The 27,203-nt window shown below is 38.7% G+C and overlaps 1 protein-coding gene across 1 annotated transcript in view; it reads left to right on the forward strand.

Annotated features, from left to right (window-relative positions):
* Positions 1–27,203, forward strand: part of LOC126154495 (A-kinase anchor protein 9-like) — a 510,657-nt gene that overhangs the window by 219,227 nt on the left and 264,227 nt on the right. Inside the window, exons 19-21 of the mRNA XM_049916148.1 lie at positions 4,015–4,161; positions 12,430–12,775; positions 23,029–23,153. Of these exons, the coding sequence (XP_049772105.1) occupies positions 4,015–4,161; positions 12,430–12,775; positions 23,029–23,153 (618 nt within the window). The remainder of the gene's footprint in view (positions 1–4,014; positions 4,162–12,429; positions 12,776–23,028; positions 23,154–27,203) is intronic.

Here is a 27,203-nt window from a genome sequence, read left to right on the forward strand (position 1 = left end):
GCAAAACCCACAGTAACAACTTATTGAAAGCGTGCAGAAAAATAGACAGCATTTGACTAATGTATTTTTTATAAAAATTATTCCTAATGCAATTTCCAATCCTGTTGCATATACATTAAACTTTAAACAAAGCTGTATCATCTTTCCTCACTTTCTCTCTAATTATTTACAATTTTTACTGTTTAAAATAAAGAAAAGCAACCACTCACATTTTGCACACTGATGTGTGTGTATGTATGCTCCATGTGCCGGTCTGCTGAAGTTGAGTGGTTGCCTTTCCTTTATTTTTTGTATTGCTCCAAACAGGAATTTACATTATTGTTTTTTACAATTTACCTATTTCTTTGTACCATATACAGTCGTTAGGTAAATGTATGAAAACACCATAACAAATGTGTGCTTGAACATAAATGCAGTTGCTAGCCAAGCTTGCTGGTGGCACTATTGTATTTGACTACAAACAGCACCTGTGCGCTGCCCTTAAGATGGTGCAAGTTTCAGTCTCATGCTCAGAACAGTGTTCTGTGCAGTTGTGAGTGTATTGTGTCGCAGCTATGTGAATTTGAATGCAGGCCAGTTGTCGATGCTCGAGAGGAAGTGTTTGGTGTTTCAAGAGGCACAGTATCAAAGATTTATATCACATGTAGAGAAAGGGGTAAAATATTACCCACCAGATCACAATGTGGATGGGAGAGTGTGTTGAGCGACCATGACAGATGATCATTGAAAAGGATTGCGACAAAAAATGAGAGGGCGACAGCTATAAAAGCCACTGCAGAACTGAACTCATGAACTCTGTTGGACCAAAACAACATGAAGGGAGCTTCATAAGCTGGGAATTGCAGGGTGAGCTGGAATTTTAAAACAACACAGAATTATGCAAGTGCCCCTAATGTGAAAACGTAGTGCTGAAGCCATAAAACATGGAATATGCAGCAGTGGAAAAAAGTCATTTGGCAGATGAGTTTTGTTTCACGCTGTTTCTGACTTCTGATCAGGTTTACATCTGCAATCGTTGTTCCAAGCCTATGATGCAGAATGGTTGCTGCCAAGAGTAAAACATGGGGAATGGGGAACTGTGTTTGGTGATGATTTGGACAGCCATATCATGGTATCCCATGGCCCCCGTGGTTACGATGCAATGTTTCATTATTGCCAAGGATTATGTGACCATTTTGGCTAATTAGATCTATCCCATAGTATAATATTTGTTCCTCAGTGGTGATGTTGTGATCCAGGATAACAGGACCACTGTTCACACAGCTCTCATCATGCACGGCTGTTTCTGTAGCACGAGGAAGAATTATCATATTTCCTGTGGCCATCACTGTTGCCATATCTCAGTATTATTGAGCCTTTGTGGTCTACTGTGGGGAGAAGCATGTGTGACCACTGTTCATCTCCATCATTGTTATCTGACCTTGCTGCTATTTTGCAGGAAGAATGTCATAGGACTCCCTTGAAAACCATATAGGGCCTGCATTTATCGATTCTGAGGTGACTAGAAACTGTTTTGAATGCCAGCAGTTTTCGTACACTGTATTATGCACGGTGATGTGTTGTGTTTTTGGTATTCCCATATATTTGTCTGTCCCTATATAGTGACTGTGTAATTTAGATATGTGTTAGCCATATATAGAAATTGGTGGGAGGATTGGTACAGGGTGCACTCAGCCTCGTGAGGCCAATTGAGAAGCTATTTGAGTGAGAAGTAGCAGCTCCAAGGTCAATGAAGTCAACAGCAGATGGGGAGAATGGTGTGCCGACCTCACACTCATGCACACTGCATTCCATGATGCCAGTTGCAGAGGATAGCACGGCAGTCGGTTGGTCCTGATTGACCTATCAAGCCTTGCTTGCTTGCTTGCTTGCTTGCTTCGTACTTTATTTTGCTGACTTTCTAAGTAATCAAAACCACTAATGATACCATTTTTGTGATCTGAGGTTGGAAAGGTACAATAAAAGAATTATTACATAAATATGACTGTCACTGCCAAATGAGCACATAGAAGTGAAATAAAGTTTCTGCTATTTTGTGACAGCACAGAAAATCGCTACTTGACGTTCAGTTAGCCAGACCCTGTTAGGCTAATGTTGCATCAACTTTGTCATACGAAATCAACTTGCATACCTGATGGGTCTGTAATTAACTCTGCACTGTCAAGAGAGCTGCAATTAATTAATAACTGAATGCTGTGGGAAGCACCTGTGAACATATTTCAACTCTGCTCTAGAGCTAATACATTTATATCTTAGAGATTACATAATATGTACATGGTGCTCAGTAGAATCTGGAAAAGGGACACAGTGTGTCAGTTCAGTTCTGGTTAGTGACTGATAATGGCACTTGCATTAATTGTGGGGAAGTGGCCTCCATTTGTCACTGAGGAAACTTTGTGTGAACAGTAGTATCGTATTATGGCTGCTGAAAACTAAATTGCTTAATAGCAACTGTTATCCTGCACGATTTCATGAGGAAAATGGCCCACTATTCTTAGAGCAGTGGGTTTCTGTATCATGATCAGTTTGTAAGTTTCTGAGAAATAAATTTGAGAACAGCCTGTAATGGTTTTGGAAGATGGATGCTTGTGAATCGAATCTGTGAAATGAACTATGAAGTGTGGCTGGATAGCTTGTTGGATAAGAGTATTGCATACTGCAGAATGAAGGATTCATTCTAGGAACTCAACATGGTTTTCACATATAAATTACTCAGAAAATAAATTGAACAGTTTAGCATTCATTATGACAGTTCTTTTTGTGACAACATGGAACAGAAATAGATTGTCGTAAACCGAAAGAAAATCAAACAATTTGCACAACTAATTTAATGTACATGAGTTTAAACTGAATACAGACCAGTTACAGTACAGTAACACAAGTGTGTTTAAAGTGTTAGGCAGCACTGGAAAGCACCGAAGTAGTTAGTTAATTTTCTTGGCTGAATAAGTATGTCAGTCACGTAGGTGGAAACTTTGACTTCACTCTAGAAGTGTCACATGCAGATGTATTGGAGTTGCACAATAGTGCAAGCAGTATGCTTCATTATCCACAAAAATCTGTAGACCTAGTCGTCTATGGAAGTGCTGTTTGCATCAGAACACGGCATCAGCTGACTCAGAGGGAATGACGGTTATCCTGTGGACACGCAAGCTTAAATCAACTGGCTAGCTGATATCGTGTGATTGGCTGACTGAAGATGCTGTGTTTTCCTTGCTAGCAGCACCCTTGCTGAATGTTGGCCTCATGGCACTTTCTGGTAGTTCCCCATCTTCCATCAGTGCATTTGACGGTGTAACAAGAATACTAATCTGGGCAACTAATATGGATATGAAAAAGTTGGCCTAAACAGCTGCATTGAATCTTTCTTACAGAATAGAATTTTTTGGAGGTAATACAAAAATTAATGGAAAAAGTTGCTAAAATGTGTGTTGCACAGCTTGAGGACTCATTCTAAACACTGTTTGATAATAAAAATGTATATTGTCTACTCATTATGTCCATGTTCAGAATTTTGTGAGATTTCATTTATCTCAGTCACAAATTTTTGACTTGTGGTGTATGGCCATGTACATCAATAACAAACTAAAAGGAAGAAACATTTAATACTGTTAAAGAGATAAAGCCATTCCATCTTAGTGCAGAAATACTCTTATTCAGTAAAGTAACTAATTATCATAGCATTGTCTTTAGGGAATAACGTGGAAGATTTATGATGTATCCTGTAAAATTAAGTTTAATTTAGAGTTATAAAATTGAGTTTTCTGCACATTACATCAGCTATTTAAAAAAAGTCTACCTAACAAAATGATAAAATTTTGATTCACTCACTACTAGTAGTATTTTAAATGACAACCAGTGCTTTGTAAGTATTTTTCTTGTGAAATCAAAGTTTTGTCTGACTACGGCATATGATTTTATTAGTTCATTGCTTTGTATACATAGTATAACATACTAACACACTGTGTCAGGAGGTACGTTTGAAAGACTAACATATTTTCCCATATGCAACAGATTGAAATGAACCAGGAAACTGCAGATGTGCGTAGTGTGGATAGTGACACTGAAAAGGCTGGCAACAGCAATGAATTGAAAACAGAGTTTCCAGTGTGTCTGAAACTGAACTCAGGAGTATTGGAAAGGAGTACTGAAGAAGAGGAGGTATATCTAACATTATTCTCTTTATTGGTGAATAATCAGTTGTAGTTTTAAGTTTCAACCACCTATTTGAACTGGTTTTAAGCAAAGAAAGAAAAGTCACATGTTATATATGACAGCATCTGAAAACAGTGTGTAACATTTCAGATGGACATAATTACTTTCAGTTTATAGCCCACATTATATGAATATCTTTTATTTTTTTCCATTATGAAACCAGCTACTAACAAAAATACCGTACTCTTACCGATAACACAAATTACTTTCAATTTAAGTTCACTGGCACTGTAGACCGCAACAATGCATCATAGGCTAGACAGTGTTCTGGGTTTGTGATGGCAGGGCAGGAGGGAGTCTGTGTTAGCAAGTTTGTGAATCCCCACAACTCATGTTCTTCGCATCGGTGAACTGCTGCTGCCAGTTGAGTCCAGTGTTGCCAAATATAGATAGGTTTCCCACGGCATTGAATACATGGCCATTTGCAAGACTGTTGGGAATTTAAAATCAAATACTGAACATTATTGTATTAATTTAGAGTATAAGATGCACCTGAATTTTGGAGGCAATTTTTTGAAGAAAAATATATGTCTTATAGTCCATAAAACACAGTAATATATATGGGAAAAAGTACCACCACAGCTGTTATCTTGAGAATATCTTTATTCTATCACACAAATAGTTCTGGCAACACATTGCTGCCATCCTCAGACCCCACCACTGCCAAAAGAATATTTGATTTTATTATTAGCACATGTGGGCTAGTTTTCAGCAGAAGTCTACTTGACAAAATGTTCAACACATTGTCGAGTATAGACTCCTGACGAAAGATAGCCTACGTGTGCTACAAGGATCACACAATAAATTTGACAAGGAAATCAAATACTCTTTTGGCAGTGGTGGGGCCTGAAAATGGCAGTAATGTGCTGCCGAAATTAGTCGTGTGGTAGAATAAAGACATTCTCAAGATACAGCTGTGGTGATACTTTTACTCATATATATCATCAGTTGAAATCCCTCATCCATGCAATAAGATGGACATCCATAATACATCGTAGTTACTTATTCACATTTTATTATGGGCACTTCAACAACATAAAAATGCAAGTGACCATCACAGTCTGAATGCTAATAACACAACTTGTATCATTTGTATACTTTCTGCTAATAGCACAGCTGTAAATATCTCCTAAATGTGACCTGCTCTTGGTCCGTAACTCACTGATGCTGTTTCTGTAGTCTTAACATACAGAAATGTATATTTCTCTACTTTAGCCCTTCTTATCCTCACCTCATATTTGGGATATTTTCATGTTCAGTAATCTTAATACTATAAGTGCAGTATCATGGGCAATGGTTCCCTAGGTAGACTAAATCCCAGTATACAACTGAAGTGCTATTACAGTACTCCACACTGATAATTTAACTTGAAAGTACTGTGAAAATATTTGTAAAAACGTTTCTGCAGTACTTCATAAAACCATAAAGTTTATTTAATAAAATTCTACACTTATTTTCAACAGTACAGGGTGTGCATAAAGTCTGGGAACACTTTCAATTATTTATTGCACAAGAACTAAACATTATACAGATGTCACACATATTGCATTTTGAAGAGAAACCCTGAAAGGTTTTTTTTTTTTTTTTTTTTTTTCCCCCCACAAACATCCCCCCACAAACATTTGATATGCGAACCATGAGTGACCTGGCAGACGTCAATGAGGTAATCGAATTCTTGCCATACCCATCCCGGCATGGCATCGTCGATTGTGGCAGTCGCTTCCCTTATTCTCTCCCGGAGCTCTGCTACATCATGTGGCAGATGCGGTACATACTCCAGATCTTTAATGTGTTCCCACAGAAAAGAGTCACATGGAGTGAGATCTGATGATCGGGGAGACCATTTCATGAAACAGCTGTCTCATTCTGTAGCACAGCTGATCCATCGATGCGACAGCTCCATGTTGAGCTACCCACAAGCTTCATGATGAAAATGGGGTGGAGCCCCATCCTGCTGAAAGATGAACGGAGAGTCCGATTGCATTTGAGGCATCAGCCATTGCTGCAACATGTCCAAGTAGGAATATCCAGTGACAGTGCTCTCGACGAAAAAGAATGGCCTCTACAGTTTTCGACAGGACAAGGCACAAAAAACATTTACCTTTGAGGAATCATGCTCAAATTCAGTGCATTCATGTGGATGCTTTGTACCCCCACATTCTACAACTATGCCTGTTCACTTTCTCATTAGTGTAAAAAGTGGCTTCGTTGCTAAAAATTAAGCAATCAACAATGCCATCGCCAGTCTCATTCAATTGTTGCAACTGTGAACAAAGCTCAAAAAGCTTGTCTTTGTCGTTGTCATTGAGCTTCTGCACTAGCTCCAATTTGAATGGTTTCATAGACAGTTTCTGTTGCAGGACTTTCCACACTGTTATTGGAGCCATTTTGAGTTCATGGGATGCACGATGCACTGATTTCTCTGGACTCCTTATGAATGTCTCTTGTATACGCTCCACATTCACTTTATTCACACTGGGATGTCCGCTGCTCTTTGCCAGGCACAAGCAACACATCGGAATGAATTTGTTGTGCCAGTGGTAAATGGCCTCCCTTGTTGGTGGGTTCTTACTGTACTTGGTTCTAAACATCCATTAAACAGCTGTAGCACACTTGTTTTTGTCAAACTCCAACACACAAAAAGCTCTCTCCGCACCTGAACTCGCCATGTTTGTGACTAGCGCTGACTATCAGCAAATTACCAAACTATGCTGTGGCAATACACGTGAAAAAAAACTTTCAGGGTTTCCTTCAAAATGACATATGTATGATATCTGTACAATGTTTGGTTCTTGTGCAATAAATAATTGAAAATGTTCCCAGACTTTATGTACACCCTGTATTCACCCGAAAATTCAGGAGTAGTGTAAATCGGGATTGTTACTTTATTTATTTGCTAATTTATATACTTTTTTTCTTGTTATGAACAACTGATGGCATTTTTATGATCCTATGATGTGTAAATATTCCAAAGATCTTGTTTTAAGCAGCAGCATGCAATTGTCTCCAGTCGAAAGTTGCCAACAACATACAAGACGTCATTGTTGTTGCAGGTGAAATATTGCTTCTGACTGTGTTTTAAACAGAAACTTCTGAAAATTAAAACTTTTGCTATATTCATCTATTTTAGTAATTAATAAAACTTATAACAGAAGACTACATGCTGTTTTCAGTTATTGATATAAGCATAGTTGGAGCACTGTTGATAAATGCAAAACTTTAGAGTATTGAAGAGAATAAAAATATGTCCAAATGTGATAACTAGGTTTAGTTTGTGAATGTATCTTTTAATGGATGCATTTTTTAAATTCGAATTGGAATCTTATATGTTTCATCACTGTAAAGTAATTGTATTCAATACACAGACATTAACAGTGCTGTGGTATTTGCAAACTTTAATAAATCCATAAATCTCAGTGATAAAGACAAATAATATTCTGCTTCAATGAAGAAAAAAAGAGGAGTAGGGGAAGTTGAACTTAAATGCAAGGTATAGTTAATTCACAACATCAGATAATCATAGCTTGGAATTGCAGTAACGTATTTCCATAACATATGAACTGTAGAAGAATACGTGATATCAGAAGAAATTGTGGAACATAAGACTTTTAACACAGTTCTATTTTGATTGTATATTATGTAGGATAAGTGAGATTGAAAATATATGCTTCACCTGTGACTTTGTTTCATTATTTTAACATAAAACAAAGTCACAACTGGAGCGGATGTTTTCAGTCTCGCAATGCAACTCAGTTGTGAATGCTCTTTTTAACAAAATTGTACACATAGGTAAGTGCCACATGTTTCAATATATGCTTTGCTACTTGTTAGTCAGAATACCGAGAAGAAAAATGTTCAATGCAAGAAAGTTGATTGTGTGTAATATTGTGCATTATGAATTTTTTCTAAAGGTGGCAGGGGTAAAATACAGGGAGCGAAAGGCTATTTACAATTTGTACAGAAACCAGATGGCTATTATAAGAGTCGAGGGACATGAAAGGGAAGCAGTGGTTGGGAAGGGAGTAAGACAGGGTTGTAGCCTCTCCCCGATGTTATTCAATCTGTATATTGAGCAAGCAGTAAAGGAAACAAAAGAAGAATTCGGAGTAGGTATTAAAATCCAAGGAGAAGAAATAAAAATGTTGAGGTTCGCCGATGACATTGTAATTCTGTCAGAGACAGCAAAGGACTTGGAAGAGCAGTTGAACGGAATGGATGGTGTCTTGAAGGGAGGATATAAGATGAACATCAACAAAAGCAAAACGACGATAATGGAATGTTGTCGAATTAAGTTGGGTGATGTTGAGGGTATTAGATTAGGAAATGAGACACTTAAAGTAGTAAAGGAGTTCTGCTATTTGGGGAGCAAAATAACTGATGATGCTCAAAGTAGAGAGGATATAAAATGTAGACTGGCAATGGCAACGAAAGCGTTTCTGAAGAAGAGAAATTTGTGAACATCGAGTATAGATTTAAGTGTCAGGAAGTCATTTGTGAAAGTATTTGTATGGAATGTAGCCATGTATGGAAGAAACATGGACGGTAAATAGTTTGGACAAGAAAAGAATAGAAGCTTTCGAAATGTGGTGCTACAGAAGAATGCTGAAGATTAGATGGGTAGATCACATAACTAATGAGGAAGTATTGAATAGGATTGGGGAGAAGAGAAGTTTGTGGTACAACTTGACCAGAAGAAGGGATCGGTTGGTAGGACATGTTCTGAGGCATAAAGGGATCACCAATTTAGTATTGGAGGGCAGCGTGGAGGGTAAAAATCGTAGGGGGAGACCGAGAGATGAATACACTAAGCAGATTCAGAAGGATGTAGGTTGCAGTAGGTACTGGGAGATGAAGAAGCTTGCACAGGATAGAGTAGCATGGAGAGCTGCATCAAACCAGTCTCAGGACTGAAGACCACAGCAACAACAACAACAACAACAACATGAATTTTTAATTTTGATGGTTGTGGCTACTGACTGACTGACTGACTATCACATTACTAGACCAGAAGCTAGTAGTTCAACCCCAAATTGACCCAAAGTTCTTCTCTCTTTTTCTTTTTCTCTGTTAAATGTGTTCTTTCACGTCTGGCAAAGCTCTTTGTGTGAAAAAATGAAATGCCTCTATGGATCACATTTCATGGTCATATTCCAAGACCATCTGTAACTGGATGTGTGAAGCAACTCTTATGCCAGAAGCATGCAAAGATGTTCCACATTATGTAGAAACGCCTGTAGTAAAGTACTGTAGTGATAAAAATATACCTAGATGTTTGTGACACTATTATTTTTGTTGTCCATAATCAACCATGTTCCAAATATTAGGAGCAGAAGTAGTCCACTGATGAGTCCAATAATTAAATTTCATTATTTATTTTTTTTTTCATTATCAGGTCTACACCACCACAAGGAATTATTCTATTTTATAAGAACATCTAAAATATCTCTTAGAGAAGATTTTTATTCTTTCTTTTCATGAGTGGAAACTACAATAATGTTTAGTGGTTGGAGCACAGTTTACATAGTGCTGGCATTGTAGTTCTCATAATAGTGTTGTTGCGGTACAAAGACATTATAGTAAATAATTAGAAATCAGTATTGGAGACATTTTATAGCTTGGCAAGATAAAGTAATTTTTATTAGGCTCACAACCTTTACTGATTAATATTCTGTTTACATTTTTGCCATATAGTAAACATGTCAATACAGCTGTCTTTTCCTTTGTTTTGATTGCTGGCCAACTTGCATTAATTTTGTTTTGATTGCTGGCCAACATTATTGCATTAATTTTGTTTTGATTGCTGGTCAACGTTCTTGCATTAATTTCTGCTCTCTCTCTCTCTCTCTCTCTCTCTCTCTCTCTCTCTCCCCCCCTCTCCCCCCACCCCCTCCCTCCTCCCATGTATTCTTTGTCTTCAGCCTCAGCTTGCTCGGAAAACCTCTTCATCTTTGTAATTTTTCCTTAAGATCACTTTCCTGGGTATCTCCAGGAGAATTTTCCAGTACTCATAGATCTTTGTCTGCTTCTGTGAATCACGTCCCTTCAGTTTTCTTATCTTGAAAATAGGTTAAAATCATTTTAGATGTTCGTTCTACACTGATTCATGTCATATGGCCTTAAAATCACTCCTTTTTTTTCTGAATCATGTCACTTACTTTCTCCATCTGTTTATATAGTTCATATTTGAGACTAATTGTGCACTCGCCATATTTTTTTATGGGATCCATGATTTTTCTCAAGATCTTTGTTTCCTCGGCTTCAAGGCTCTCTATTAAAACTGTCTCATTCACTGGAAGTACCAGAAAGTAATGCACCAATTGTTTTTTTCTCTCAGCTAAAAACAATGCTACAAATGTAAAATGTATGTATTATTTGAATTATCCTGATTGAGTGTGCTAAGTTTCCGTCACTTCTGACAGATAGTGTAGCTGCAGGACAGTTTCAAAATGATGTCTGTAGGTGATATACATTACAAGCAACATGCCATCATTGAATTTCTCACTGCGGAGAAAGAAACTGTGGGGAATATTCACAAATGCTTTAGCAAAGTCTGTGGAGCATCTGCTGTCGACAGAAGTACAGTTAGTCACTGGGCTCGGAGATGGGGTCATCAGAAGGTGGTTCGGTGGAGCTGCTCAACTTGCAGTGGTTAGGGAGACCATCCACGGTTGTCACACCTGATTTAGCCCCCTCAGAGTTCCACTTGTTTGGGGGCCATTAAAGGATACCATTTGTGGAAGATGTTTTGAGGATGATCAGGAGGTGATTCACGCAGTAAAGTACTGGATCCGCCACTAGGACAAACGCACCCTTGTTTCGCACTGGAGGAAGGCCATAGAACGGGATGGAGATTACATGGAAAAATAGGGTGTGTAGATAAAACACCATTCTTCCGTGTGCATAATTCACTTTATGTTCAATAAAGAATTATGGAAGAAAAAAAAAGGCATGCATTATTTTTTGGGCAATCCTCGTATATAGAATACCTCCAGAATACTTATAGAATAACAGTGCAGTAGTATCTAATTTTGCCACTTAAGGATATCGATCTGATTGTAAATGCCTTTAGTTAGTTCTATTATTGATTTGTTTTGTATCTGCAAATAAAAAAAGACAATTTTATTCTTTTCAGTTAACAGTAATGTACCAAAGATATGAAGTAAGTAAACCAAATGGCAGTGTACCGTAATTAAAAATGCTGACACTATTGTTCACTCCTGCAAATGGAAGTGCTATAGCAAACAAAACCCATCTTTTATGAGAGGTCACTGGTGTGTTTTTCCAAATTTTCATCATCATTATTTGGCAAACAATGTGATCAAAGGTGATGACAGGTTGCCAGACTTCGTGTCAGTGTCTTGGGTTAAGGTCTGCAATGTTTTGTGGAATGAGGAGGGAATGTGCTGCTGTAGATAATCTGTCTGACACATAAGGACTTTAAACTTTGTGACATGATCAGCACTCTTCAAGAGGAATAGGCTGTTTTTGGCATGTGGTTGAAACTCTCTGTTCCTTTCATCTGGTACAGCACAAGCACTACGTTGCTCTGCACAAGGCTCATTAATCATTCCATATACTGCTAATATATAGCTGACACCATACAGAAAAGGTCATATGATGATGATAGCAAACCAGCTCCAAGAGGAAGCAAAGTTTTGTTCCCACAATGCAGTCAACCCTAATTCCCTGAGTATTAGATTGGCTTAGACTAGTACTAAACAGAATAACTGTTTATTATTGATAATAAGCATTGCACCACAGTAGCACTGGACTCCTATTCAGGATTTCAAATCCTAGCTCAGGCATCAAAGATTAAGTTTTCTGTGATAATCCTAAACCATTTATGATAAATCCCAAGATGGTTGCTTTGAAAAGGACAGGAGTGATTTTCTTCTCTGACTTAGTTCCAACTGGAATTTTGAGAAGTCTCTAAATACATTGTCACAGTTATTTGTTGTTAAAATAGGCATTTATTTGGGTGATCATTATTATTATTATTGAGCACAATTCATAAGCTCTTATCTAATTACAAAATTACACTTAAAGCTTTTTTGATGTAATGCATTATTATGCTTTCAAATAATAATAAAAAAAAAAGGTTTGATGTGGAAACAAAATCTTCTGTATATCTTCTAAATGCTACTCTGATGATATTTTTAAAGTATGCACCTAACTCTCCATTGTCGCACAATATTTAACTCTCTTGTATTTCAGGGGTATTTTGGAGATGAAGAGAAACAGTCCATTGCTGATATTTTAAATCAGTATGAGGCTTATTTTACAAACTATAGAAAAAATCTGGAAACTGAAGTGCAATCGCTGATGGATGTATTAGAGAAAAATGAAAGATACCAATGTCAGCAACTTGAAGAGAAGCACATAAATGAAGTTCAGTCTTTAAAGCAACAGATAAGTGACCTAAGAAAGCAAATGAGCAGTGTTGCAGGACAGACAGTTCAAAATATCATGCAGCAGACAGATGTGACTATGGCTGATCTGGCTAATGTTCTAGATATTAACGGCAGTCATCCCAGTGACACAGGGGAAGAGGTTGTCCCAGGTAATTCGCAGTCAGTTTTAATTTAACACGATTTTAATGTTTTTACTCTTTCATTTATAACCATTGTTGTGAGACATTCCTGTCATACATCAAATACTTTGTTTTATTACTGTTGTTGTTTGTATTCTCTGATACTACGTAGCTAAAGTGTGCTCATAAGTTCAGTTCTCCCTTTTAAAAAGCACATGCATTCTTAACAAATAACAACTGGACAAAAAATTAGTTAGAATAAAATACAGTTAATTTTCAAGCCACATCAGTTCGAACAAAAATCTCTAGCTTTCAGTGGCTATCCCCACTATTGTCACCAAAAGTAGAATCACTGACTGCATGGGCTAGCATTATTTTCTGCTTGTGTAGGCACGGTTGTAGCACTCAGAGAGGCCCAAAATGACACAATTGCTGAAGGTGAATTAGGGAGCCTGTAGCAGCTCAGGCCCGCTGTGGGGCCAGGTGGCGCGAGAGGCTGGAACCACATTAGAAACTGCTGATCTTGCCTTCCTACAAGTGTCAAGCATCCGTCTTTGCTCTTTTGATATCCAAAGCATGCCCCATCCCCAACTAAGTGTGTATCCCTGGTCTCTCCTAAAATTATTGCTATTTATTCTAATGTAAGTTGTCTCCTTTATAAGTTGCTGCATGAGCCAAGAATCTCATCTTTTCAAACTGTATTTTTTGTCAGTTTTTCAGGTAATGCACAACTATGGCCATCTTGTCCAACTCCCTTTGTTTAATATGTTTAACTGTGCAAATTATTTGACCTATACAGATTCTGCTGCATTCACAAGGGACGCCAGGCACATGAAGAGCTACGTCATCTTTAACAGGGTGCAGCATATCTTGTATCTTGGGGGTGAATCAGAACACATCTTAATCCATGTCTCTGCTAAAATAGAGAGGACATAAAATACAGATTGGTAATAACAAAAAAAAGTGTTTCTGAAAAAAAGAAATTTGTTAACATCAAACATAGATTTAAGTGTTAGGAAGGTTGTTGTCTGGATTGTGATTTTGTACAGAAGTAAAACATGTGTGATAAACAGTTGAAACAAGAAGAGATCAGAAGATTTTGAAATGTGGTGCTACAAAAGATTGCTGAAGATTAGATGGGTAGATTGGAGAGTAATGGAGAGGCAATGGTTTAAATTGAGGAGAAAAGAAATTTGTCAGTAGTTGATGATTCAATGGGATCAGTTGACACACATCCTGAGATGCCAATGAACTGTCAGTTTGGTAACGGAGATGAGAAACCAAGCACTGACTTCAGTAAGTCTCTGTTGTTATGCAGACACGAAGAGGCTTGCAAATGATAAGACTAACATGGAGAGCTGCAACAAACCAATATTTAGACTGAAGACAAGGACTACATTTACTGTCTGACATGCACTATCTCGTTGCTCCACAAGGTGGTAGGAAAGCAGCCGGCTTGGCCTTTTCCGCCTATTCACAAGGCATCCTTGTTCAGGGCACCTGAATATAACCATTCTCTCTGAGCTCTTGTCTCAAATACTGCAATTTAGACTGTAGGTGCTCATCATCGGAAATAATGTCTGCCCTGTGAACTAATGTGTTTAGGACTGCTTTCTTGTTTAAAGGATGGTGGAAATGATCAGCATTCAAGTACCAATCAGTATGCTTGGTTTCCTGTACTGCTTTCTGTTCAATTAAAACAACCAAGAACTGTAGCTTTCCATCCTCAATGGTAAATTTAATGTTCGGATGGACATTTTATGTGATAAATGAACTGCTGCAGTGAATTTTCACTGGGAGGCCATATCAGGAAGATGTCATCATCATACCCTAGGAAGCAAGACAGACACAGCACCACAGAGTTCAGAGCCTGCTCCTCAACATGCTCCATGAAAATATTCACAACATTTGGACACAGTGGTGATTCCATCACTGTGCTCTCAATCATTTCATAATATTCACCATGATACAAAAGTAGATTGCTATTAGAAAGTGACAAAATGACATGACAATTCCAAGTGGAGGCCAAATCGACTGCATTCCTGCCATACTGCAGCGTGATGAGCAGAAATTTAGGATGTGTGCTGCAGAGACATGGACTGAGACCAGTGTTCTGGCCTGCTGCCAAAATAAGAGATATGCTGCACCCTGTTAAAGATGACATAGCTCTTTGTGCGACCTTTTGTATGGTGTCCCTTGCAAATGTGGCAGCACCACCTATACAGGTCACACTGGACTCGCATTTGGGAGGACGATGGTTCAATCCCGCGTCCGGCCATCCTGTTTCAGGTTTTCTGTGATTTCCCTAAATCGCTCCAGGCAAATGCTGGGATGGTTCCCTTGAAAGGGCACGGCCGACTTCCTTCCCTGTCCTTCCCTAATCCAATGAGACCGATGACCTCGCTGTCTGGTCTCCACCCCCACAACAACCCCAACCTATACAGGTCAAATAATTCGCACAGTTGCAAAGTGTTGCGCCAAGGACAAGTGACATATCAGACAAAGTGAGCTTGACAAGTTGGCCATAGCTGAGCATTACCTGGGAAACAGACACAAACACTGTTTTAAAAGACGAGAGACTTGGTCACATATCATCACAGTGGGTTTCCGATAGAAAGGAGGTGACTGAGATTAGAACTAACAGGAACAATTTTAATAGAGATCAGGGGTACGCACTTAGTAGGGCATGGAGGTGGACTTTGGGTATCGAAAGAGAGCAAAGACAGTTTCTTGATACTTGTATGGAGGCTGGAGCTGCAGTTTCAAAGATAGCGCAGGCCCCTTGCATCTCTGAGGCCAGTTGGTCCCGTGGTGGGCTAGTACCAGCCATGAACTGTGTGACAGTGATACAATTATGAGTAATTTAATTATATACAATTTGTAGTACACCCTTTCTTCCTGGTGACAGCAGCAAATCATTGTGACGTTTGATATTCCTCAAACCTCTTTGATACAGTTAGGGAGTGAAAGACTGGCGCATATTCAGAGAGGTGTTACAGGAAAATAAACCTGTCAACAGGTCACTGTAATATTCACTTGGGAAGGGACAGTGACAGACAAACCCACAAATATTCTCTATTCAAGGTTATCACCAATGATTTGAAACATACTCCATTGTTGAGATGGTAGTATATGAGATTTGTGTTTGGCAGGAACAGAATTCAAATCCATCTGTGCCTTTACTAATTATCTTCCTGAAACAGGCCACAATCATTCCATTCCTTCACTGTTCTGCAGGTAGACTATTACCCACACTCCAAGGAGCGTAATTGGGTCAAACATTGAACTTCTCTCTTAGAGACTTCTTGCCTCATGTACACACTTACGTCCAATGATTGGTGTACACCAATACACATTGTGACTTTTCAGTCCAATCGACTTTTTTGTTGTATTGGCACACAATAGTAATATTTCAGCATTCATACTAGTCTTTCTCATGCTGCGTTCAGTTAGCAAAAGTACTTATTTGAGGCGAGGTGTAGACTTCACCAACCTCATTCCCCGTATTCACCTCCACCACAAAATTTGGAGACGGATGCTATACACCATGCCCTCTCCATTTTAGACTGAAGTGTAGCAACAACAGTAATGTCTACGAAAAGTATGAAGCAGTGATAATACTAGATACATGAGTGCCCATCATACATTATCTGATCAAAAAAGTATCAGGACTCCTATTAGTAGATATTAATCTGGTGTGCTTCCGTCCATTGCCTTTGTCTGCCTTCATAGTTGAGTAGTCAGCGTGGTTGAGTGCCATGCGGGAGACCTTCCCAGAGGACTGGTATGCATTGCTCTCAGCCTTGTTAGGCCAACTGAGGAGCTACATAGCTGATTAGTAGCATTGTCCAGGCTCAGAAACCCATCGACGACCCTGAAAACAATGTGCTGACTGCACGAATGTCTGTAGAGGAATGGCAGCCCATTCTGTCAGTACTAGAGAAGGTGATTATGGATGCTGGAATTTGGAGCAAAGGTGATGTTCTGACTCATCCTAGATGTGTTCCATTAGGTTCAGGTCCAGACTCGGGGCACATCAATCCATTTCAGGGATCAGTAATTTTTGAAAACATGCCTCCCTAGAGTACAGCAGTGTATTTATTATTTAAAAATAAATACAAACAGTCACAACTGCAATAAACTTTCATCTGATTTAGACCATTTTAGACCCACAACATGATGGTAGATGGTGGCTGTAAACAGAGCAGGCGATACACCTCCGTGAATTCTAACTGTTGAGCAATTAGCATTTGTGGAGGTGCACCGCCTGCTCTGTTCACAAACACCATCTACAATTATAGTGTGTGTCTGAAGATGGTCTAAAACAGACTGAAACTGGTAACAGTAAATAAAAAAGAGGTTTATTGTAGTTGTGACTGTTTGTATTCGCTTTTGCATTTCAGGAATGTTTTTGTTCACAAACCATTTCCTCACAGATGACACCACTCAGGCACCACTGAGCACTGGCTACAGATTTGCTACAGACTATAGAGTGATTCATCACTCATTTTCAGTTATCCACTGTCCAATGGCATTGCTTTTTACATCACCTGAGGCACCACTTAGCATCGACTACAGAATGTCTGGCTCATGAAGAGCTGCTCAGCTGTTGTACCTCATTCCTTTTAACTCCCTATGTGCAGTTGTTGCTGGCTGGGCTACTGGAAGCACTTTAGAACTTAAAAGTGCTTCCTTCCTCTAATTTCATGCAAGTTTTTACAACCACCCTCCCAATCCATCAGTACATGAGGTCTGCCTGGTACTGGTTTACTTATGGTTATTTGTTCACATTTCCACTTCACAGTCATATTACCAACAGTCAACTTGGACAGCTTTAGAAGGGTTCAAGTGTCCTTGATGGACTTGTTACCATGGTAACACCTAATGACTTGTCCATCTTAGAAGTCACTGGGCTCTCTTTGCCAACCCATTCTGCTGTTAATCCTACTCTTCTGATAACACAATGCTCCCAACTTTTTTATGGTGGTGGGTTCATCTCTTGTGACATCTAGTGGTCAGTTCTGAATTACTCAATATTTTTGGTCAGATAGCATTTGCCGGCAGCAAAGGGCGTGATACCGAGAAGAAAAAAAAAAAAAAATGACTCTTCCCATTGAGAGAGTCACAGTTACTGTGCAAAACAAAAGCAGATAATAGTATTTCATTATTTTAAAAAAGTATAGCCATAAGATTTGTACTATACTCTCTAAATTTTTGAGATTCATTCTGTGGGCAAGATGATCTTTTTAAATACAACTATTTAAGCATGAGGTGTGGCATCCATAAAACATCAGTCTATTTCTGTTTGGTGGTGGGTCAAACACCAGCATCTATGTCAGATGGTAACTGTCGTCATCTTCAATCTAAATACTGGTTTGATGCAGCTGTCCCTGATAGTCTTATCATTTGCAAGCCTCTTCGTCTCTGTGTAACTACTGCAACTTAATTTGTTTGAACCTGCTATCTGTAATCAATGCTTGGTCTCCTTCCTCTGTTATCAAATTGATAGTTCATTAGGACCTCAGGGTGTGCCCTATGAACTGATCATATCGAATTGTCAAGTTGTGACATCAATTTCATGTCTCCTTAATTTAATAAATTACCTCTTTATTAGTTTCCAATCTACCCATCTAATCTTCTGTAGCATCACATTTCAAAAGCTTTTGGTCTCTTCTTGTCTGAAGTGTTCAACATCCACATTTTACACTCCAGGAAAAAGCCTTCCAATACCCTTCATAACACTTAAATCTATAACACTTAAATCTATATTGGATGTTAACAAATATCTATTTCTGAGAAACATTTTTTTTTCTGTTACCAGTCTGCATTTTATGTCCTCTCTACATCACCCATGTCAGTTATTTTGTGGCCCAAGTAGCAGAATCCATCTAATACTTGTAGTGTCTCATTTTCTTATACAGTTTCACAACATTCCATTCCCTTGTTTTATTTTTGATGATATTCATCTTATAACCTCTTTTTCAAAATGCTATCCATTGAGTTCAACTGACCTACCAACTCTTCCCATGTCTGATAGAATTACTATGTACTGGCAGACCTTGGAAGTTTTTATTTTTTCTCCTTGAACTTGACTCTCCTTTCTAAATCCTCATTTGTTTCCTTTACTGCTTGCTCAATGTACAGATTGAACAGAATTGGAGATATAATCCCAGTCAGGTTTCTGTACAAATTGTTTACATCTCCACCTACATCTGCATCTGTACTATGCAAACCACCATAAGGTGCTTTGCAGAGGGTACATCCCACTGTATCAGTTATTAGGGTTTCTTCCCATTCTTTCCTGTATGGAGTTTGGGAAGAATAATTGTTTGACTGCCTCTGTGCATGCAGTAATTATTGTAACCTGATCCTCATGATCCTTGTGTGAAGCCTGTTCTTGAAATTTTGTTAATAGTCAATATATTTTACGTTTATCTTTAAGAGTCTTCCAGTTCAGTTCCTTCAGTATCTCAGGGACACTCTCCCATAGATTAAACCAACGTGTGACAGTTCATGCTGCCCTTCTCTGTATACATTTAATATCTCCTGTTAGTCCTATTTGGTATGGGTCCCACACACTTGAGCACTGTTCTAGAGTTGGTCACACGAGTGATTTGCAAGCAGTCTCGTTTGTAGACTGCACTTCCCCAGAACCAGCAGAGTGAAGTCTATCATCTTCTTAACCATGACTGAGCCAATGCAGTCATTCCATTTCATATCCCTGCAAAATGTTACACCCAGGTATTTGTACAATTGGCTGATTCCAACAGTGGCTCATTGATAACATAGTCAAAGGATACTATGTTTTTCATTTTGTGAAGTGCATAATTTTACATTTCTGAACATTTAAAGCAAGTTACCAATCTTTGCATCACTTTGACATCATATCAAGCTCTGACTGAATACTTACACAGCTTCTTTCAGATAGTACTTTATAGTAGATAACTGCATCATCTGCAAAAGCCTGATATTACTGTTGATAATTAATTTATGACTTGAACAGCAAGGGTACCAAAACTCTTCCCTGGGGAAGAAACAGACATCTGGCAATTACTCTCCATCCAAGATTATCACGACAATATGCTGCATCCTCCCTACCAAATGATTGTCAATCTAGTCCCAAATTTCAGTTGATAGCCCATATGATCATACGTTTGACAATAAACGTAGATGTGGTATTGATCAAATGCTTTTTGGAAATCAAGAAATACTGCACCTATCTGATTGATTTGATCCAAAGCTTTCTGAACATGTCATGAGGAAAGTGCAAGCAGTGTTTCACATGATAAACGTTTTTGGAATCTATTCTGGTTGGTATTGAGGACGTCATTCTTTTCAATATACCTCACTATGTTAAGCTCAGAATATATTCTAACATTCTACAACAAATTGATGCCAAGGATTTTGGACAGTAGTTCTGTGGATCACTTCTACTACCCTTCTTATAGACGGTTATGACCTGTGCTTTTTTTCAATAACTGGGTGAGGGTTTTTATTTGAGGGATCTGTGATCGGTTATTTTTAGAAGAGGGGCTAACTCAGCCACAAATTCAGTATCAAATCTGACAGGCATTCCATTGGGCCCTAGAGCTTTGCTCAATATTAACTATTTCAGCTGTACCTCAACACCACTAACACTAAATCTTATTTCATTTAGTGGTGTGAGTATTAAATTGGGGCAATTCTCCTAGCTTTTCCTTTGTAAAGGAACATATGAAAATGGAGTTAAGCATTTCAGTTTTTACTTTGCTATCCTCAATTTCAGTTTCAGTCTCATTCGCTAGGGATTGGGCTCTTAACTTTGGTGCCACTAATAGCCTTAGCATATGACCAGGATTTCTTTGGATATTGTGAAATGTCATTTGACAACATTCTGCTATGGTAGTCATTGAAGGCATCAAGCATTTCTCTCTTGACAGCCAACCATATTTCATTCAGCATCTCTCTACATAGCCCTGGCTTTGTTTTACGCTTATTATGCAGTAATCTCGGTTTCATTAGATGTTTTTTTTTACACTGACTGTATACCATGTGGGTTCCCTCCCATTATGAACTGTTCTAGTGGGTACATATCTATCCAGTGCATGGTCAACTATTATTTTAAACTTGAGCCATAGTTCCTCTACATGCTCGTGCCCTGTGCTGAAAGTTTCAAGTTCCTCATTGAGATATTTCACTACTGATTTTTTATCTAGTTTACTGAACATATATGTCTTTCTGCTTGTTTTAGTTGTCCTTTGTACTTTGGTAATCATTGTTGCCGCAACCGTTTTGTGGTCACATATCATTTTTGATATGTATGTCTTCAAAGAGATCAGTTCTATTTGTTGCCATTACATCCAATATATTTCCATCATAAGTGGGGCTCATAACTGTCTGTAGATTTCAGAGACGGCAATGTTTCACAGTATGTCTTATCTCGCCCACAACTAATAAAACTGTAACTTTGCCAATTGGTTGTTGGATGTTTGAAGTCTCCCCAAGTGAGTACAGTATGATTGGGGAACTTACATACAAGTGAACTGAGCTTTTTTGTAAAGTTTCCGGTCACGCCATGAGATGAGTCTGATGCATGATAGAAAGATCCGATTATCATTTTATCCCCAACCCTAGTACTGAGTCTTGCCCAAACAATCTCACATGCAGCTATGTTCATGGATTGAGTTTGTTGTCTACTGTTACAAATACACCACCTCCATTTACCATTTGCCTATTCTTTCAATATACACTTTTTCCCAAAAATCTCACTTCTATCAATTTTAGATTTCAACAGTTTTTTGTAGCTCGTTTTCTGTGAGTTTCACTGTTTTTCATGACTGCTTCAAACTCTGGCACTTTTTTACAAATGTGTCAGCAGTTTACTATTAGGATTTTAATACTTACACCAATGGGAGACATTTCTTTCAATCTTACACTGATACTTCCAGCTTTCCTATGGCTGTTGTTACCGGGACTGAATGGATAATTTTCCAATCAAAAAAGCCCTTGTGTGCACCCTAAACACAGTCAGCTGCCTCAGTAGCAGCTTCCAATGTTTAGTGCACACCAGACTCATTTAGAGGGACCTTACAGTTCTCAACCCTATGGCACAAGCCCAGCAAGTTGCAACCTAGCTTGTCACAGAACATTCCATCTCTGAATTTTATAGGGATAAAAGACGAGTGAAAATGTACGATTTAGAAGACTATATTTGCTCCCGAATAATTATTTTGTGCAAATGCTTTATCATATTGTGTTCGGGAATTATGAGGTGTGAAAATTGAAAAGTTGCAAAACAGGTTAATGGGTGTTGAAGAATTTCAGATGAACAGTTGATTTTTCAAATGTAACAGACATCTGTCATTTCAACAGTACACGGTAAATCTTTGTGCCTGGTGATCTTATGGTGCAAGTAAAGCATTTTTCCAGTCTTACTACCTGCTACGAAGCAGCTGATTGTTTTTATGAAGAAGTGAAATCACTTAATTGTTAATGATATTAATCTATGAGAATAGCCAAAATTTCTAAGTTCATTAAGATATAGTGAAATAAAATATTATTTGTTTTTGGCAAATAAGTAGGAACCTTTATGCATATGCTTTTACCTTGTAAATAATTAGGTTACTACATTAATTGAGAAGTAGACATGTTACGATGTAGATTTTTGGATGAATAAAAAGCCATTTGAGCTCATGAGGCTCCTCCAATTCCCAGTTGGCAGTAAATACACTTGTAAAATTAAGCAGTTACTTTAAGTGACCCAGCTGTTGAAGCAGGAGAAAGAGATGATATACTACTTCATTACCAGCCATTTGGTAACTGAGGGAGTAATTTAGTGAAAGCGCTCTACGAGGGAACACTAGGTCACATACACAATTCCCATGCTAATTAAAATTAAAAGTTGTTAGTGGGAATGTCAAGGAACAGATGAATGCAAATAGCAAAAGCTGTTCTCTCTCTCTCTCTCTCTCTCTCTCTCTCTCTCTCTCTCTCACACACACACACACACACACACACACACACACATGGACGTGCGCAGATTCTCATGTGCAGGAAGGGTGAGGTGGGGAATCTGAAGTTGGTTGCAGTGTACTGCTAATTACATGAACAACAATTAATGCATTCTGAGGTTACCCGACTTCTTTGTAAAGTGCTGTGATGAATGCATGCACATACCAACACTCACAATTGTTTTTCAAAGGTAGCAATGTTCCATTTCACTTGCTGTTGCTCTGGATTGTAGCCATAAAAATGAGATTTTTGGCAACTAATTTTTATCACAGTTACTTTTTTAAAAATTTCAGATCACATTGCTGCTGTTGAATTATTGTCACATGAATCCCATATAGCACCTGAGGTGTGCCCAAATGAACCAAAAGAAAAATATGAATGTCTTATCAGCCAACTTCAGAATGAAATTCAGCAAAAGGTAAGTGGGAGGTGAAAGCCACTACCATTTCCCATCTGTTTTTATGTATGTGTTTCTTTTTAAATATATGCTGTGATTGTAAATAGTCCTGTCATTAGAAACAAACCTCTTCCTTATGAAGTACTCTTATTTGCAACTGTCGATTAAAATGTAGAAAGGTGTGCACTTGGTGTTCCTTATTTTGTGTGTGCAATGTGCTATTTATTGCTTATTAGTTGTTATGTTGAGTTTCATTATCTGTTATTTTTGGAATGCTGTTTGTTAAAGCATCCAGAATGTGTAGAATGATTAGCATGCATTTGCAGTCTTGGTTTATATTGATGGCAAATCTGCAGACCTCTGCAGAACATGATACTGCTTGCTGTTCGTTACCATCTGTAAAATTGCTACCTATCACTCGGCACTGAAAATAAAATGTAGTGTATTCCATCAGATGTTAATGTCTCTATATAGCTATTTATTAGTGAAGTTATGCTAACTTCAGTGCATGTGACAGTGAATTTTATTTAACTTTTCAGTTTATTGTGTTTGGGTGCAGGGAATGTGAATTATACGATAAAGAATAGTAAATATATTTATTTTGTCATCTTAAATACAAGTGATAAATTGAATAATATACAGCAGAGTGTTCACCTTCATTTAAATTCAGGAAGTTTGGGGAATAGGTAGGGAGCATATACACCCTCATTATGAAAAATGCTGCAGTCACAGGTGAGATTTGTAACATGTAATGTGACTGCCTTAAACGCTCTGTTGGCATCTGGTTAAGTATTCAAACAATAATGGTGAGCACAGGCTCTAAAATACAGAATTACTCAGCTTCAATACTGCTGAGAGTGTCTTTTTACTGAGATTTAGCACTTTTCAGATGTGTCATCTAATTCTTCTGGCTTTGGAAAATTAGTGCACAAAGAGCAGAACTGGAAGATCTCCTGCTTACATATTTGAGGCAAAGAGCCATTGATACTTCAGCCTGGGTGAAAGAATGTTGGGTGTGATGGACTAAAGGGAGCTCAAGCAGTGGCCTCAGGACATGGCGCATGCTCATTCACTTCTGTGTCCAATCTCGTACACACAGTTTGGCTACTGCTTTTTGTTTAGGGGCAGTAAACTACAGAACTCTAGGGCCTGAAGCTATTTAGTGGAGTTGGAAAAGAAAGTGAAGCTCTATGTTCTGACCCAGAGCTATCTAGGTCTTTGAGCCACTGTTCCATCATCACACTACTTTCCTGGCTGCTGTGTGCTATGCCACTACTACATCAGCACTCCACTGTCCTGGCTGTTGTCTGCTATCTAGGCCTTCGAGCCAGTGCTTCTCAGTCAAGTAGCTCCTGAGATGGCATCAAGAGGATGAGTGGCTCCCATACCAGTTCTCCCACTAAGAAAAAAGTCTTGGTGAAATATTGGGAATTCAACATGGGTCCTTCCCACAATAGCGAAATGCATTGACTGCTAACCCGTGGGGACAGATTAGTGGAATTAGAAGAGGAATTAACTGAGAAAAGGCTAGTTCGCATCTGTAGTAGACTACTACATGTGTACCCTGGATAGTGTCTAATTATAGATGTGAACTAAATGAACTAGCCCTAACTGGGAGCCAGACGATCATATTGATCTCCTGGCTGTTTAATAGCACATCCTAATCAAAATAGCACAGACAAAACCCTTCGATCATTCTCATAGCCAGCTGACAATAAAACTTGTACCTTGCCTCAGGATTTGCCAGCTAAATACAGAAGGAATAAGCAGGGCAAAGAGTGATGTCCTGCAAAAGGTTCTAAACGATAACGACATTGACGTCGCTGCCATTCAGGAAACGCACACGGAGAACAAGGCACAACTAAGAAAAAGAGGTAAAATATATGGCTACACCTTAGTTGATGCCACATACCACCACACTTATGGTGCGGCAACTTATGTGAGATCCAATATCGAAAAAGTTCAGTTGCATTCAGCATCTACGAACAACAACATACACGAAGTGGTTATTCAAATCGGAGGGCACACCATAAGTAACACATACAAACCTTCTGCAATCTCATGGCCACCACAAGTCCTACCACTACTGCAACATTCATCTCTCTATATAGGCGACTACAACAGTCATCATACCAAAAGGAAATACAAAGAGAACAATGACAGTGGTGAGGCAATTGCAAATTAAGGAGATGAAAACAATATGTACCTCGTATTTGATGCAAAGGATAGACACTGCTTCTATTCGGCAGCATAGAGATGAGGATATAACCCCGTCATATGCTTCATGACCACAGACAAGGGAAACATACAGCTGAAAATCTCTCGTGATATTCTACCAGACTTCCCACAGAGGCAACATCGACCCACTCTAATAGAGATTGGAATAACTATTCCCCTGGTTACTTCCTTTCCTTGCCCACAATGGAATTCCAGAAAACAAACTGGGAAATTTTTTCTAACACTGTGGATAAGTGCTGGGATGGGATACCTTCTAAACTAAAGAACTACAGAAGGTTTGTTGGAGCATTCATAAGCTCTGCAAAAAAGGCAATACGTAGAGGGTACCATTAACAGTATCCCAGGATGGAACAGAGAATGTGAAAATCAGTACCAGGCATTCCTTAACAGCAATTGATGATGACCTACTACACAATCGTGATGTGGCTCGACGAGAATGATGGATGGAAACCGTTCAAGAACTAGACTTTAAAATGTCTAGTAGAAAAGCATGGTTCCTTTTAAGAAAACTAAATGACGGCAATAACGTCCACAAAGAAACACAATACATCCAAACAAGATAGTCTCCCATATAGTACCAGCCTCTAAAACTCCGAGATAGAGCTCACACCGCTCAGATTAAGCATGAGCTCACAGCATTAAAATCTCTCGGCCATGACCAAACGAAATTTTCCCATCCATTCTCAGCAGAAGACATAACAAGTGCTCTCAAAGATGTAAAATCGGGAAAAGCACCTGGATTTGATGGCGTCCACCCAGAGTTTCTTCTGAACTGCGGTAAGTATGTAAAAAGATTGTTAGCAGAATTCTTTACAGATATTATAACACATGGATTAGTCCCTCAGCAAATGAAACTATAAAAAATTGTTGCTCTCCTAAAGCCAGAGAAGCTGAGTAACAAACCAAAGTGCTACCGCCTAGTCTCATTATTGAGCTCTGTCTATAAACTCCTGGAAAGACTTCTCTATAACTGCATTGCCAGCAAAATTCTGGAGTCAGTTCACATGGAGCAAGCCGGGTTCTGCCCTGCACGCAGCTGTACAGACCAGGTTATGTCACGAACCATAGAGGCTGGGTACCAAAGGAAATTAAAAGCATCAGCTGTTTGCATACATCTATCTGCTGCCCATGACACTGTCTGGAGACAAGGCCTATTGTACAAATTCATGCAAACAATCCCTTGCCTGAGAACTGCCAGACTTACAGATGCCATGCTTGCTGCCAGAACATTCAAAGTAGTAACAGAACAGATGAGCATCCAAAGAACCCTGAACAGCGGCCTACCACATGGCTTTGTGTTGGCTCCACTACTGTTCAGTCTGTATATTGGCAATATGCCATACATATCTTCCATGACATTCGGGTATGCAGACAATTCGGTCTTGGTAACACAACACAAGAACTTAGAGGTCATGGAAACAGCCTTGACATCTGACTTGGAGATATTAAATACGTACTTTCGTAAATTGAGATTACAGCTAAATCCTACAAAAACTGAAAGTACATGTTTCCATGTCAGTAATAAATTAGCAAGCAAACAACTTGACATTCATCTCGAGGGAAATTGGCTCCAATCTAATGAGTATCCAAAATACCTTGGAGTCACTTTGGACAGAGCCCTCACTTATAAACAACGTCTGGAAAATACTGCAGCCAGACTAAAGATGAGGAGTAATATTCTCCAGAAGCTGTGCGGCACTACTTGGGACTCTTCAGCTGACACGCTACACATGTCGGCACTCGGACTGGTCTGTGCTCCGCTGCGGAGTACTGCATTCCAGTCTGGATGAACAGTGTTCACACAAAAAAATCGATGTGCAGCTGTATAGCACG

The sequence above is a fragment of the Schistocerca cancellata genome, chromosome 2, assembly GCF_023864275.1.
Source record: "Schistocerca cancellata isolate TAMUIC-IGC-003103 chromosome 2, iqSchCanc2.1, whole genome shotgun sequence".
Lineage (NCBI taxonomy): Eukaryota > Metazoa > Arthropoda > Insecta > Orthoptera > Acrididae > Schistocerca > Schistocerca cancellata.